Source organism: Chelmon rostratus, chromosome 8 (genome assembly GCF_017976325.1).
Source record: "Chelmon rostratus isolate fCheRos1 chromosome 8, fCheRos1.pri, whole genome shotgun sequence".
Lineage (NCBI taxonomy): Eukaryota > Metazoa > Chordata > Actinopteri > Chaetodontiformes > Chaetodontidae > Chelmon > Chelmon rostratus.
In genome coordinates, this window is record NC_055665.1 from 15,008,606 (window position 1) to 15,025,661 (window position 17,056).

Genomic DNA, 17,056 nt, shown 5'->3' on the forward strand with positions numbered 1-17,056 from the left:
TTTACTATCATCAGCTGAAGCTGGTGGGAATGTTGAAAGGTATTTGATCATAAAACAGAAATGCTGACTTGATGATGGAGCGAGATGAAAGGTCAGGAGGTAAAAGTTTTTACAGTTCACTCTGCGAGGACCATGAATACCAACTCAAATTTCACTGCGACCCATCCAATAGTTGTGGAGATATGTCAATCAAAACCAAAAATGTCAACCTGCTGGCCAAACTACAGCAAAGACCAGGGGGTCTAAGTAGATGTTGACATAGTTCAGTGATTAAATCAAAGCTTTGAATAGATGGTGGCGCTAGATGACAAGTCAGAATATCACCAGAGTCAGTATTCATCCTGGGGGGAATACATAGTCTATGTAGAAAAGTTTATGACAATCCAACACTTCAAGATATTTCTGGACCAAAGTGGTGGACAGGCCAATAGAAAGACCACCACGCAGACTAACATTGCCTAGAGCCACGCCACTGGCATGACTAATAAGGTTTCCTGATGCGTGGCAGTTATGGATGAGGTGGGAAAAAAAAAATAGGAGGATGAAGTGGAGTAGCATTTCCTCCAAGTATGCCAGGAAGCTTCAGAGGGAATTAATTCATATATGTTATGGCCTCTTACCAAAGGCATAAAATAAGATGCGTTTAGATAATTAACATGCATGCTCTCTCATTAGCTCAGCTTTTTGATGTCAATTTGTAAGTTATGATACCTGGTGCTCAGGCTCCTGACACCTGAATTGATCCATTAATTCCTACAGCACATTTGGCTCACACATGACCAAACATGCCGTTTCCAGTTAGAACATATTCGTAAAAGAGCATGTAAACTCACTAGAGGACAGCGGACAGAAACTACAGTATCTGATGCATTTTTTCCTTTTGATCTTCCATCTGTATGTCTTAATCCAGATTAGGTGTTCGCAGCTGTATGCTTCTTGTGTAAATGAGCTAATGTACAAGTGTATTAGTATATGTGTATTAAGTCTAGTAAACGTTGCTGTGCTTTGTGTGAGGTGAGGGGGTTAAAGAAGCCACTGAAGTGCTATGGGTTGTATTGATTGGAAGTTCCCCAGTGCATTGATTGCAAGCCCTTTGAAACCAGACAAGCAGAGGATTTAAAGCTTGACTGCAGAGTGATATTGACGGCTGGAATACTACCATTGTACTTCTGCTCTGCGTTTGAAAGTCTATTTTGTAAATGTTAGTTTTTATCTTCTATGCTGAGGCAGTGGTACACATGCAGAGGAGTGACAGAGGACATCAGGGGACTCACTCCAAGTTGAACGAGTCTTGTGGCAGAATGTGGTCTATCACGAGTTTTTAAGAGTGTTGGATCTTTCATAGATGATTTTTTGTCACTGTTATCTTAAAGGTACAATGTGTAAGGTATGGCCAGAATCTTAGTTAAAAAAAGTTTTTAAAAATTAACATCAACAGAATGTGAAGGAGTAACAGATCTGACATTACATCAAAGATGTTAGCATGCTAACAACACACTTAGTTCCAACTCAACAGAAACAAAATTAAATTTACCAGAACCAAGCCCAATTTCGTAGTCTACAGTGTAAACACCAACAATACCTTGCTCCGTGCTCCAGGTCGGGGTAGACCCCTGTCAGCTAATACGGCAACTAGCTGCATGGCTAACTGAGCTACTTGGCTAACAGCATCGAGTTGCTTCAGCCAGAGATAGCTTCGACAGGGTATAGTGAATCGCCGTTCTCCAGTGCTATGTTGCCCCCTATTTGTTTGGATTGACCTTCGACAGGTGGCCAATTCTCACACATTGTACCTTAAGTCGATCTTATCATAAAGTCGATCTAAGATGCTTGTTATGTTTATGCTGCGTGTTTCTAAGCTTGTGTGTGTGTCAATTTTCTCGTTTCAGAGCTCCATGTATTCTCTGGCCCTGAAGTGTCTGATCAGTCTGTCCACAGTGATACTGCTGGGCCTCATCATAGCCTACCATGCACGGGAAGTTCAGGTAAAACACATGCACGTACAACCACAGGCAGATATGCCTGTAGCATAACTTCAATAGCTTAGCTTTAAAAAAGTTATAGTATGCCTTTTACAAACGGTTATGTGGGACTATTTCAAGACTACAGGAAGTCGCTGCGCCTGGGCAAGAATTAGTCTTGTATCTAGCCCACTATAAAAACACAGCTTTTCAGTAATTAGTGAGCTTTAGAGGTGCTGGTAGACAGATTTTGTCACCTTTGGACAAAACGGACACCTTTTTGGTTTCCCCTTGTTTCAATTCTTGATGCTAAGCTAAGCTAACCAGCTTCTGGTTCTGCTACTTCTCTATTTAGTGGACAAATATAAGCTGTATCGCTCTTGCCATCTTGGCAAGAAAGCATTTTTCCCAAAACAGTGACTATTCCTTCCTAAGAGTGGTTTCCTATATATATAAACAGAGTCACATCTGAGCTCTGTCCATAGTGTACGCATTATGTTGTCATCCCTTAGGCTCCTGAGATACTCAGAAGGACCCAGGTGTGCATCAGCTCCAACCAATTAATGACATTAATGAGAGTCGTAGTGGGAAAGCCAGAGCCGTCTGTATGGTTTTGCATTGAGTAGATACGCACCCAGTGTTAAATACATGCTTAGTCAATACCAATCCTGTCATTCAACAGATGCACAGAGAATACACAACGTGCACACACACACATGCACACGCGCACACACACACACACGCACGCAAAGCACACAAACACACATAGTCTCAACCTCTTGTAAGGCTGAAGCAATCAATCAGAAATGCTTTCATGCTTCATGATATCTGTTTTGCTGTTTGTCATTTTGCTAATATAATGGTACCACGGTCATTTAGCCGGGGTTTTCATCTGAAGCCATTTGCAATCGATGCACATTGACTATTTATGGGAGCCTTGCGGGAATCAGACCCATTGAGTGCCCCCACACCAGCTATTACTCCCACCAGCTAAACCACGGAGCAGCGCTCATCCATCTAACCACATATTAGTTTAATGCTGAGACTTTTTTTTTCATTAAATCACAGCTTGGATGTTGCTGAAAATGTCTATTAAAGTTCCAACGGGTCTGTGATGGAGATTCTGATGCATTCTGCTCTGAGCTTCAGGCTCTCCATCTGTGGATCAATAACCATTCACTGTCATACACAGGGACTGATAGACTTGTAATCAGTCTGTAACAGGCAGCTGCTCTGTATTAAGATTCAAGGAGCCGATACGATGTATGCACATGTGGTGCACGTGCATGTGTGCCTTTGAGTCATTGATAAAAGAACCCTCGTTTCTGCTCACAAGTTTGATGTCACATTCACATACGGAGTCAGTGATGCTCCCACGCACACTGTGGCTGCTGCACGTGACAGGCGAGGTAATACCGCTACTGTCAGGCAGAGTGAGAGAGAGCGAGAGAGAGAGTCGTCTGTTAATCTCTTTGAGAAATCACTCCTTTTGATTAAATGAAGTTTGGAGTTTGGGGAGGGTAGTGGGAAGATACAGGTGGGAATTGCAATGGGAAGGGGGAGGTGATGTTGGGATTTAAGCTCAAGTCACTTTTGATAATAACTTTAATAGGATGGTGATAATTTATACACATTTTCAGCACACAGCAGCTGACATCTTTAAATGATAATCCTAATTTGTGACAACTCGAGTATTATTTTTGTAGTTTTGGCCATCATCTTTGTTGGTTATTATAACACTGCACTCACTAAAATTGCTGAAACCTGGGAACACAGTGACATTGCAGTCAGACAAACAGACAGGTTTCAAACAGTCCAACCGTTTAGCCAGTTTATCTAAACTGCTGTGTAAAACCAAAGGTGAGCACTCCAGAAACAAACACGAAATTTAATGCTTTCATAGGTTCTCAATCGATTTTGGCTCATCTGGTTGCTGTTTAAAACTTGACTGATTGGCTAACCACTCGTCATTCATCCCTTTTATCAATTCAGCAATGAACGCTGTGAGTACAATGTTGTAATTACCTATAGGAATGATGGCTGAAATTACAAGAATAAAAACTGGAGGTATTCTTTGAATTGTTACAGATAAAAGCAGCAGTAACTACTTGTGTGGCTACTTGGGGGCAGTGGGAACAAGCTGTAAATACAACATTGACATATTATAATAGCTTTTAAGTTAAGACAGACCTGTTAGCAAATGTATTAACACATCCATTAGTTACGGAGGGACATTAGCATTCATTTGGAGTTGTGTCTCTGGAGAATGTCCAGTCCAATATTGTATAATATATGTCTTGTTTGGTCTGCGCCAGCTCCTGAGGAAAATCAGGCTTATCAGCAGCTAAAAGCTTCACCAGCAAGTCACTGACTTTGTCTGTCTGCTGTTTGGTGCTGAGCGGCTCGTGTACGATCGGCTTTCAGAGCTTTTTGGTGAAAACGGCTGCCTGCTGCCGCTGAAAAAGCTGATGATACCAAACCAAACCAAAACCGAGCTGTAACACCATCTACAAAGCTCCACAGAGGTGAGGGGGAGCTGCACACGGTAATTCTCTGTGGGTTCCTCAATACAAGCAGCCCCTCTCTCGAGGCGAGGCATGACTGAGTGGCGATGTGAACAACGGGAGGGGTTGACAGTTGAAGCATTTGAACATTATGCAAATAAAGGCTAAATTCACCTGGAGGCTTGGCATTGATTTGGCAAATAAATGACAACAAAAAGTAATGCAGCAGTGGGACGGGATGCAGAGGAGATGATCGCTTCTGGAATCCCTCTTGTATGTCCCCTACTTCCAAGATTACACTTTGTTTGGCACATGTTTACACAAAGCTTGCTAACAAGCAATAAGAGGCAGAGATGCTGCTGTGTGATTTGTCCCCCGCTCGGCTGGAAGCGGCTGTAGACAGCTAGCCTGACTCTTTCAGCCTTACATAAACGAAAATGTAAAAAAGAGTATTTGTAGGAAGAGTTGCATCCATGACAGCTGAATGCAGAAACAGTGTGCAGCATCCCACAGTGCACGAATAACACACCTGAAAGCAAACACGTTTCATTCCACGCATTTTAATTTTGCTATTCGGTACCTGCCTGCCGGCATCGAAGCCGGTTTGCTTATTTACATGAGCAGCATAAGAAGTGGCAGTTTGTCTCTGGTTTTTATTGTGGGATGGTTCAAGCATAAACACACAGATACGCACCACGAGAAGTAATGCTGTGCGAAATGAAAGGCATTGTTCAATAAAGATCTCATTCTCAGATTACGACACACTCTGCCGGAGCGTTTTGCTCAGCATGTAACAGGATATTACATGCACGTACACACACACACACACTCACACACACACACACAATCGCACACACAAGTATATATACATTTGCACAGGAGATTGGAGAGGCAGAGTCACTGGAGATCAGAATGATGTTATCGGGTTTAGATGGCATTTATACCACCTCTCTCTCTCTCTCTGATCTCCATTCCTCTCTCCCTCCTCATGTCTTGTATCTCACAGTACTTTTTGTTTACCGCCATCAGTGTGCTTCTCTTTTCCTTTCCTTTTTCCTTCTTTCTCCTCCTGCTTATCAGATTAGATCTGTCTCCCTTCTCCTCCACTGGGCCTCAATTCAATTTTGCTGTTGAGTTCCACATCCTTTCTCCCTGACTCCTCTCCTCCCTTGTTACTCAGCATTCAACTTCTCACCTATTTACCCTTCTCCTGTTGTGCTTTAACACTTGCCCACTCTCGCCCTCTGAAAACTTTCACAATTTTTTTTTTTGGCCTTTTATCTTGTCCCCTTCTCGGCTAGAGTCCTCTCCTGCATTTTTCCTCTCATCCTTCCTCTTTTGGATGTTTCTCTCCTCTTCCTTTCCCCACCTTCACTGTCTCTGTTAGGGGACTGCCCAAACCAGTTGCCCTCAGCATGAAATACAAAAAGTCAATCTAGCCTATAGTGCAGCTCATCGCTAATCATCACGAATTACAAATTTGTTCCTTGTTCACTGCTGTCAAAGAAAGGAATTTGAGTTCTTATTGTCTTATTAACTATTGACAGTAATTATATGTTATTATCTCTCTGATGTTATAACAGAATAGAGACAATCGTTTTCTGGATAAAGCAAACAGGACCATGCTTTAACCGACATGAACATGTAGCAAAAGTGTGTGTGATTTCAAGGTTTTTGAGCTGTCAGTCCGGCGTTACAGTGAAAAATGACAGAGACAGGGAGCTGGCGTGAGAAGTGTTTGATATGAAGCGAGAACATTGCAGTTTTGTGTTGTGCTTAGTCAGCAGAGCCACGCTGACACTCCACGGTTTGTTTCTTTCATTTTTAATCCAGAAAACTGGAAAGTTAAAATCCTGGCCAAAAAAATGTAAGCAAATGCTCCTGTTGAAACACTGATTTTCATTAGTTTCATAGTTTAGATTAAATCAGTGGAGTACAAATTAGCACACTGCCACAGTCTGTAAATCATTTTATACTGAGATATATGGTGTTAAAGTACCCAAATGGTAGATTTTCACAGTCATCAGTCATGACCCAAATTTTCAAGGACAGCATCTGATTCTTGTCAAATTTGTCAAGTCTGGCATGTTTTCTCAGTTGTTCTCACATACTGGTCTCACATACTTCTTTGAGCAAACTAATCCCAAGAATCCTCCTTAAACTTGCACAAACTGCAGCTATGGGTTTTAATGAGATGTAATTGGCTTGTCCCCGAATTATCATTTCATCATCATCTATTATTTACTTATTAGTTTCAGAGGAGTTTTGCAGCACATATAAGTGTGAGAGCTTAACTATACAAAAATATCTCAAATTTGGGGATTTATTTGCATTTATCTGCAATTCCTGTTCAATGCATTTTTTCATCCTTACCGTTATAATCAAATAAAGCCTACTTTCAGTATATTTGATTGATAATGATTATTAGAAGTTATGGATATTTTAGTGTTTCATTATGGGGGTTTTCTTCATCGATACAGCAAATATCCCCAATATTGTGCAAACTATTCAATAAACCTGCATTTTAATCATCAGCTTACACTGAGTTCCATACATTAAAAAGTGATCATAATGCATAATCCTTCTCTGCAGGAGTAATAAGCTTTTCTTTGTCCTGATAATGGCTGAAACCTTGGCAAAAATGTACAGTTATCAAGTGCTTGTGCAGGTGGTTATTGGTGTGTCATGTCTGGTATTTCCAGCTAAACTGTGCAATTTGCATAAAAGCACAAGTCTGGACTGCAAGTGGCCATCAGACCCCGCTGGCTCTGGCTGAAAGAAGTTCTGTCATTCCATCTTAAAGCGGTCTGGAATCATTTCAGCTCTTAGCAGAACTGTTTGTTCCTACAGATCTGCAAATGTACTTCCCCGAGGTTCAGATGTGTGCAGTATAGCGTTGCGTAAAAGAACATCAGTGTCCTTTTACATGTCGTATCGAGCCTTTGGTGGCTAACCCCTGACCCTAACCCACAAGTGATGTTTGACAGTGAAAAAAGTCTGGGGGTGTGGCGTTAGAAAGAAGTGAGTTTACCAGACCTCTGTAGCCCACTTTTCATCTCTGCATGAGGCTGGCCACTCAAGCCGACATTAATCGCTGCTAACATAACACATATTGAGAAGGGTCTTTCCGCAGTCTTACAGACTGCATGACACACCCACTTTACTACATGACACACCTCCTGAGACCTTGGCTCCTGAGACGAACAAGAAGAACCATTTTTATTAGTGTTACCATGGTAACTATGACATATTCCTGCTGAACTGCGACAAATACTGTACCTGGTTTAGGAATCTATGTCTGTAATCTAGGAATTTCTTTGCAAGTATAATGCTTAGGTTAGAACAGGTTAGCATATTAACAGAAATTCCAAGGAGGAAGATTTTTATGCCCCTTTAATGCTGCAACATCAACATGAATCAGTATTGTGTGGTTTTGCAATCATTGTCTCATTGCTGCCTTTGGCAATGTGTTTCTTTCCTCAATCACTTTTATTTTTTATAAAATCGAGTTCAGCCTTGGTTTTTTTATGTACTTCATTGTCAGATTTCTTCACTGAATCTTTGTCACTGTGTTTAAAGAAATTCTAAAGACCATTATTTTAGAGATGTCATTAGAATTTATGCTGAGATTGTGATCACCACCGTGAACTCAATGGAGACTGAGTATTGAAATATCATTAGTCTAGCCAATGATGAATCAAGAAAATACTGTGAAGAGAGCTGTTATATGAACAAGGGTTTCCAAGTGGTCCTTTGGCCAGTCAAAAGGATAAGTGAGAGCCAAAACTGGGCTAAATGTTTGAATAAAAAATTTAATATCCGCAGATTTAGAAGGGATGCACCTTGTCTTTCATGTGTTTCATGTAGCATCCAGGGACATCCACGCACACATGTTCATGTATTTGAAGTTCTGGTCTGTTGCATGAGTCATTAATCAGCCAGCTCACCAGAGGCCGTCTTTTCTTTTCTTCACACATAAACAAATGCAAACTTTTGCATAGCTAGCACCAAGAAAAATGAGCTCTCGAGATTCATTTTAGCTCTAAAACTTGCAAGCAATCCAGACTTGAGAAGCAACAAATGAATTTTTGAAATTAATCAAATAGAAATCCTAAGAGCATGTGTGAGAAAGAGATATTTCTCTACTCCATTAGTGCACTTTAAGCATTCCTGAACTGTATTATTCAGTTACTTTTGGAGGATTTTTGAAGCAACCCACTGATCAACAAGACACCTGCTTGGCACTCACAGCCACTCAAAACCTGGCAGTCAGTATGGGGAAATTAAAGTGAGCCATAGTCTTCCAAAAAGGGTCGTCCTCTTTAAAGTCCTGGGACGTCTAATACTTGGACGGTCATTTCATGATGTCATGTTCTGCGTGATGTACATCTGCCTTTGGAACCACAATGGAGGAGAAGATGAGAGCGAGGTAAACCACAGCATCCTCCTTAGACTGTAGATATGAAAGATGCATTTCACTCACTTATTTCCAGGAAATGTTAATTTTTCAGATGCCATTTGTGTCATGCTAGCCTCTGGCCATTTTTAGTAACCCAGGTTGTTTTTCATATTCGCACTGAATGAATGAAAGAGGTTCCTGGTCTCGAGACTCCACTGGTGGAATCCTTTCTTTACTCTCTCTCAGTTGCTGTTTTTAGACTTTCTAGTGGCAGGCAAGGCAACAACGCTCGTGCACACACCGTGAACCTTTCCTCATCTCTCACACTTTCCAACGCTTCCTTTTCACTTCCACGACACCCTCTCTCCTTCCTTCCCTCTGCCGACTATGTAGAAACAGCCACCGGGGTGTTTCCTCAGAGCTGCAATTACAGTCGAGGAAAGCGTGTTATCCTCTCTGCATATTCACGTATAGTCTGTGTGTGTGTGTGTGTGTTTGGCTCGCCCCAGTTATTTTCAGCCTGTTCTAGGGATTTCCATGCTGTAGGACCCAGACATTTCCCAGAGGTGTGACTATGTGTGTAAAAGTATGCGTGCATGCTTTTCAGCGTTCGCCCCGTTACTGTCTCCTTTACTGATTAGGGCCGTCTCCATCCCAGACTGAAGTTTAGTCTTTTTCCCTTCCCTCTGGAAATGTCGACATGAGGCTGATTTTCCTGCATCTACCTCGGTGCTGCATTTGACAGGGCCGTCTGATGCGTGTGTATGTGTGCAAAATCGTCCCTGCATGTCTCACTTGTTCGCTCCGCAGCGTCTAGCCAGCGCCGCGTCTGGTTCGGTGATGAGAGACATCTGCAATCAGGCAACACGATTGCCAAAGCACGATGGCCATGGGGACAGCAAGGGGTCAAGGCATAGATGGATGGCTGAAGAGGAAAGATGGAGGGGTGACAAACTCTTCCAGCAGGATGCAGATGTAGCAGTGAGGAATGCTTGAAGTGGAGAGAGTCCTCTCAGATCTCACACCTTTACCTGTGAAGAGACCTCAGCTTGTCTTTGGTGCTGTCATTTTCACACATTTCTCCTTTTTCTTTTTGGTCTCCTGTCTCCCTCCTCCTGCTCTGTGTTTTTCCTCTCTTACTTTGTCCTCCTTCTGTCCTGTCTGCTTGCTGTTGCCTTTCCTTGTCCCTTGCCCTCTGCCCTGTGATGCCATGTTTTGTTAAAATTAAGAAAATAACAGAGGATGCTTTTTTCCCTCATGATCTTGTTCAGTTTTCCCAATGGGCTTGTTCTTTATGTCCAAGTTTATTTAGCTTTGCCGTTGTCTGACCTTCCTCCCTCTTTCTGTCCTGATAGAGTCGACAGTTTGTGTTTGAACTCCCTCACACACACTCACACACACACACAGACAATCCCTGCGTACTTTGCCTCCTCCCTCATTCCCTCCCTCTGTCATGGTCATGTAGGGGCAGTGGCACTCACTCACTCCCATTGACAGATTACTTTCCTAATGGAATTTAATTATTTATCCCTTCCTCGTGGCGATTTAGCCAGGAAAAGACCGACAGCAGGAGCGCGAGGGAGGACAGAGCAGGAGGGGAGGGCGGAGAGAACAGGAAGGGAGAGGCGCTCATTTCCTCTAGTGGCAAGAAACTGGATCACCTCCGTTTTGATTTGGAGAGATGTCATTCAGAGAGAGGAGGAAGGGGAGAGAGGGATTTTGGAAGGAGGAAAAACTGAGAGGTAGACAGAGAAAAAGAGACAGAGCTGATGTCTGTCACACACACACTGAGAGAAACCGAGCACACACACAGAAACTTATTTTTGTCACTTAGGAAGATGTTGCACTGACTTACATTCATCCCCTGGAGACTTAGAAATAACTACTACATGTCCACCTCCAATCCAATGTTAGCCTTAAAACTCTTAGCCCTGAAATTCAGTGGGTTACCTTCTGGGAAGCAGCTTTTTGTCTCCAAATGGGAGGTGAGTCCCCAAAATGTGACTGTGCAGCTAGATTTTTGTCCTCAAACGTGAGTACACACACACACAAACACACACACACACACACAATCCTTTGCAAGTCTCTACAAAGACTGAGTGTTAGACAACCTGTCTGTGCTTTCCTCTCTATACCTCATCACCTCACACCTCTCTTTTTTCTTCCTGCATCTCCTCTTTCTTTCTTCTTGTCTCGTCTCGCACTGCATTTCTATCTTTTTTTTTTTGACTGTCTTCCTCCCACCCCACCCCCAAAACTGCCCCCCCACACACACACACTCTCGCTGGGGATCCTAATTAAGCTTGGCTGCTCTTTGATGTTGTCGCCTTGGCAACAGTCACCATGACGAGGCTGGGTCTGCACACTCTCTCTCAAACTCACTCAGGCATACACAAATACACACTAGTACAGTAACACACACACACACACACACACACACACACACACATTTACTGAAATCATTAAAGAATACAGCCAGCGTTTGACCCTTGGTTCAAATGATAGCTCACATACTGAGTCAGGCGTGAGCGTAGGCTACATAGGTGTGTGTACACATGTTGGCTATATGTGTGCATACATGTTACATCAGTAGAACAATGAAAACACGTATCCTGCTGAGCTGGATATAGATAACGATGAAATATGCAGTGTGTGCATCCATAGGCGGTTGAGGAAGTGGCAGAGCTTCAGTCCGCCCTCATCGGCGACCAGTAGGCTATGACACACAGCGGCTGGCTGTCATGCCCGCTTGCTCTGATGTTTGACCTGTTATTGTATTTTTTTGTTTTCCTAAATAAATGTTTGTGTGGGCTGAAAGCCCTTGAGATGAATCATGTGGTAAAGAGCAATTGTTAGCACTGGCTGTTTCTCGAGGCTGTACAGCATGTGGTAAACTCTGCTGATTTACAGCAGGGGAGTTCCTCATTTCTCTCACTGCACCCCGGCCTTTCTTGTTAGGCTGTGCTACTTCTTTTAGATTGTGCTCCTGGTTCCCTATTTACCCTTTTCTGTCCAAGAATCTCCTTTCAAGACATTTTTGTTCATAATTGAGTCCTAAAAATTTATTTTATTTTAAGAAATTTAAAAAATGTTGCAAAATTCCAGCATGTTTCTGATGAAATCAACATAACACTACAGATTCAAATGTGCTTCTTGATTTTTGTGACACGTTATGGTTTGATAGATGTCTAGAAAATTCTTGTAATTAGGTCGTTGTGCTGTTTTAATAATTTTACTGCCCTGGAAAATGACCTTGTTTGAAGAAAATAAAATTTTATGAACTTAAAGACCAAGTTGGCTCACAAATACAGAGTTTTTTTTTTTCTTTTGCTGTGTCCTCCTTGCTCTGATGCTTCCTCGTTCCTATCTTTATCTCTTCATTTCCACTCTATCCATCTCTTTCCACCACCCTCTCCTCTTATCAACCCCACCTCCCCAACACCACTACCCACCAGTTCCTGTCAGCACCGTCTGGAGGAGGGCCCCTGTAATGAAACCTGCTCTTACCACTTCCTTATAACAGCGGGTTTGGCGACAATATCAAGATTAACCACAGCAATTACAAACGCAAAACACCAACATACGGCTCAAGGAGGGAAAACTGCAATTAAAGTACAATAGTTAGGCGCGTGCTCGTGAGGCTGGCAGAAATAACGACGTAGTGGTCTTTTTTAGAAAAATATTGTTATTTTAATAATTAGGAACCTGTTTTGCTCAAGAGCAGCCACTTGAGAGACTCAGCGTCTTTGATTTTAATTTTAGTAAGAGTTATAGGTTATATGAAAATGAGGCAAATCACTGTGTGGAGACTGAATAGATTACTGATTAGATGGATGGTATTTTACATCTCAGGAAAAGAGACATTTACTCTAAATTGCTGCTGGTTCCTTTAATCATCAGATCAGTCAGCTGTACTCATGAGTGGACTGTGCCAGCAGAGGATCATGATGAAAAGTTTGCACAGTGACACATTAAAAACAAGTGTAACTCCTTCCCTCTTTTAACTCTTTTCATGTCCTTCCTGTCTCTGCAGCTGTTCGTCATCGACAACGGAGCGGACGACTGGCGCATTGCCATGACGATGGAGAGGGTTCTGTTGATCGCTCTGGAGCTGCTGGTGTCTGCCGTGCATCCAGTTCCCGGGGACTTTAAGTTTCAGTGGCGGGCACGGCTGGCTTTCTCGTATGCGCCGTCACAGGCCGAGGCTGATCTGGACATGGTGCTGAGCGTGCCCATGTTCCTGCGCCTCTACCTCATCGCCAGAGTCATGCTTCTGCACAGCAAACTCTTCACTGACGCCTCCTCCAGGAGTATAGGTGCCCTAAATAAGGTCAGGAGGGTTTTCTGTTGCAGGTGTGTGTATGTGCGGCATGCATTTAAGAGTGCGGTGGTCAAAGCTTTAGCTAGAAAGAGGTGAGGGAGTCAGAGAGGTATTAAGGTCAAGAGCTCTCTCCTCTGAATTAATTTTGTGTCTGCACTGTCCCTTTCAATCCTGGCCTCCATCTCTCTGACTGTCTCAAGCCCTTCCTCCTGCTCTGTCCTTCTAGTCACCCTCTTTCTTTTCATCTACCAGTTCAAACCCCTTTCTTTTCCTTTTGTTATTGCTGTGCATAGAGACTTAGATGTAAGCTGTGGTGGATCTTTCATAATGCAATACGAGATGGGAGCGTGAAATGGGAACAAGATATTGCATACGGCTCAAATGGGGCATGGAAAGAAAGGGCTCGAATGAGATCACAATACGAGTGCGGAGAAACATGTACAAGCCATGCAAGAAATGATGGGTGCTAGGTTTGTAATGACTTTTAGTGAAAAACATTATTGTAAAATCAGGAAGTAGAGATGTAGTGTGCAGTGGAAATATGCAAACTACAAAGAGGAGGAGGAGGAGATCGAGAGAGATGGAGGAGATTTTAGATGAGTAATTTAGTAGGTTGCGAACATATCGGTGATGGCACCATCCTGACCCTCAGGCTACAGTGACTGGGAGGTGAAGCTGCCATTGAAGTGCAGCTCTAACATGACAACAATTTATCAGCTGCTTAACCCTTCCAGGCCTCCACCGTTGCTCTCAGATCATCCATCTGCCAGAAGTTGATGACAAATGAGCTGCGCATGAAAACTACCACGAAATGGGTCAATTACTCAAAGACACTGTATAGTTTGATAGTTTGATATGACTTATAGTCAGAGGGCAAGCCCCAATCTCCACTCCAGTTACAGTGGAGATTTTCCGAGTGCTGCCGCTATCTAAACCTACTCAGAAGACTAATTAGTAAAACATCAAAACGGTGGAGGAAACACATTCAGCATTCAGAGCTGCACAATACTAAACCTTGAAAAAAGATGAGATTACAGTGTAAATTATCTGCTCTGCTATACTGAGTGTGTGCACTTGTGTGTATTGCAGGTGCATTTTAACACACGATTTGTAATGAAAACCCTCATGACTATCTGCCCCGGGACGGTGCTGCTGGTCTTCAGCATCTCTCTGTGGATCATCGCCGCCTGGACCGTACGAGTGTGCGAGAGGTCAGTCATAAAACTGTTTCATTGGAGTGTGTGTGTGTGTGTGTGTTGTTTTTTTTTCATTGTGTGTGTGTGCGTGAGACATAGCGATGGACTGTGGTTGGACGAGGAATTCAACAGAACAATTATATTCAATTGGCAGGAAATATAATCTGGGACATGTGTGCAACATAATCCGTCTTTATGAGGCTTTCTCAGCAGTTGTACACTTAATTTGATCCAGGCAATGGAGTTGTTACTTCGTTTGTCCATTTTGTCTCATTAATCAGCAATATGATAGTGTCCTGAAAGACAACTTAGGTTTACACTTATTTTAACCCACCTGTTCAGCATTTGTAAGACGTATGCAAACACTTAATTTTGTTATAGCACGCTACAATGTAGTTTTAAGCAGCTATAAGGACATATGGCTAAACATATGAATGAATAATTAAACACAATATAACATGGCCAGAATTAAAGTACTGTACTGAGTTTGAAGGTACGTTCTTGACCTCAGAATAGTAGTTTGAATAAAAAAAAAATCTTAAAGAAATAGTTAGACTTTTTTGAAAATATAACAGCTGGATGAGAAGGTTGATACCGCTGTCATGTCTGGCCAGTAAATCTAAAGCTACAGCCAGCAATTAGCTTAGCATAAAGACTGGAAACAAGAGGAAAAAGCTAGTTTGGCTCTGTCCAAAGGTAACAGAATCTGCTTACTAATACCTCTAAAGCTCACTAATTAAAATGTAAAAAAGAAGCAGTGAAAAAATATTTCACTCACATTAAAGTACTGTTAGTTAGTGATCATTAGAGGTGGTAGGTGGGGATTTTGTTACCTTTGGACAGAGCCTTGTTCCCAGCCTTTATGCTAAGCTAACCATATTGGCTTATATTTATCGGACAGATATCAGAGTGGTATCAATATTCTCCTCTAAGTCACAGCAAGAAAGCCAATAATCTGTTTCCCAAACTGTCGAAACATTGCTTTAACTCAAAGTCCACTTACTGCATTTCTCCCAGGCTTTTGCCTTCTTCTTCTTCTGGCCTTCGTCACTGAATGATGTTTGCCCACTACTTACTCATACAGAGTGAAGAAGTACTCATAAATAAATAGCTACGTCATTGATACATTACTTCATTAAATATGATAACAAATACCTCATATCCAGAAATTACAGTGGTTATGTATTTTTAAACATGCCCTAAAAATTTAAACACCAGTAGCAAATGCTTCACAGGTGCAGGCATAGTTGCTGACAAGTGCATAAATAAATACCTAAAAACGTCCTTATTTATTATATCGGCCATGAGATATGATGTGTTATAAACCATTAATTGTTCATTGTTAATTTATTAATTGTTCATTGTTTATTTACTGCTTGTAAATGCTAAATAGGTGGTTGAAATGTTACCGTCTGTTCCACATTTTGCATTTTTAATCATTTTAATAGTTTCTCTGGGGTTTATATTCTGAAAGTTAGAAGAATACATATTGTACTTTCGAACTGACATGTAACAGTTGTATCATATGGTTGTGCAGACTGCTTATTTATTTGACATTATGTGAAACCAGCAGACAATATGAAATAGCTACTGATGTAGCCGGCTCACTGCTGCTGAGGAACTGTTTCAAACTGTTCATCAAATTGTCCGCTTACATTTAAAGACTGATAAACTGATTTTATGAGTTATGTAATGTTATGAATGTACCATCAAGAGGAAGGCAAAAAGTGACCATCCCTTTTTGATGTGTTTAAATGCTTTTGAGATAATCAAGGAAATATGGGAAAATGCCAGTTGGTTAATAAGCTTGGATATGCACATCATTTCCTGGCTGCTGGGAACTTGTTGTTTGGTCTACATCCAAGTCTAACTGGCATTTCCTCCAAACCAAATTAATGAAGGAAAAAAAAAACATGAAATTCATTAAATTGCTTCAAACAAGGTGCAAAGTTGATCATCTCAAGAGAGTTTCCCTTCAAGCTAGAGAATCGTCAGCTCGGAGCAGATATATCTCTCTCTGATATCCAAGGTGAAAATTTTTCTGTTGGATAGATTTTTTTTTTTGTTGTTGTTGTTTAGAGATAACAGTTTTGTTTTAGATCTGCACCAGGTTTGGTTGCTAAGGAAACGATGTTGTGCATAGGGCAGGAATGATGGAGGCAAGAGCTGCAGTTATGTGTTATGTTCTGTGTCGAAAATGAAGGACACGTGTTTTATGTTTGACGCCCACATTTGCAGACAGGACCAGTGGGCCAGTTATGTTGTTCTTTTAATTTATTTATATCTTTTGCCATTGACTGACTTCATCCTCTGAACACCAACGGTATTTCTTTTCAGGTATCACGATGCCCAGGATGTAACCAGTAACTTCCTGGGAGCCATGTGGCTAATCTCCATCACGTTCTTGTCCATCGGCTATGGAGACATGGTTCCTCACACCTACTGTGGCAAAGGAGTCTGCCTGCTCACAGGAATCATGGTCAGTGCTCTCTCACCTCTCCTTCTATCTCTCTGGCTCCCCCCCCCCCCCCCCCCACGGTGCTGTCCTCGCCTCGTTCAAAGGTCAGCAGATTAGAGAGCATGCTGTCATTTGCGAGAGAAATTCTGCCATTTGTGTAATTTGGGCAATCCTCCCTGAATTAGCCTGCATCTGTGCCTCTGTGTGTTTTGGGTGT

At 42.0% G+C, this 17,056-nt stretch overlaps 1 protein-coding gene across 1 annotated transcript in view; it reads left to right on the top strand.

Annotated features, from left to right (window-relative positions):
• kcnn3 (potassium intermediate/small conductance calcium-activated channel, subfamily N, member 3) overlaps positions 1-17,056 on the top strand; it is a 45,416-nt gene that overhangs the window by 12,943 nt on the left and 15,417 nt on the right. The window contains exons 2-5 of the mRNA XM_041942371.1: positions 1,890-1,985; positions 12,898-13,194; positions 14,275-14,396; positions 16,719-16,860. Of these exons, the coding sequence (XP_041798305.1) occupies positions 1,890-1,985; positions 12,898-13,194; positions 14,275-14,396; positions 16,719-16,860 (657 nt within the window). The remainder of the gene's footprint in view (positions 1-1,889; positions 1,986-12,897; positions 13,195-14,274; positions 14,397-16,718; positions 16,861-17,056) is intronic.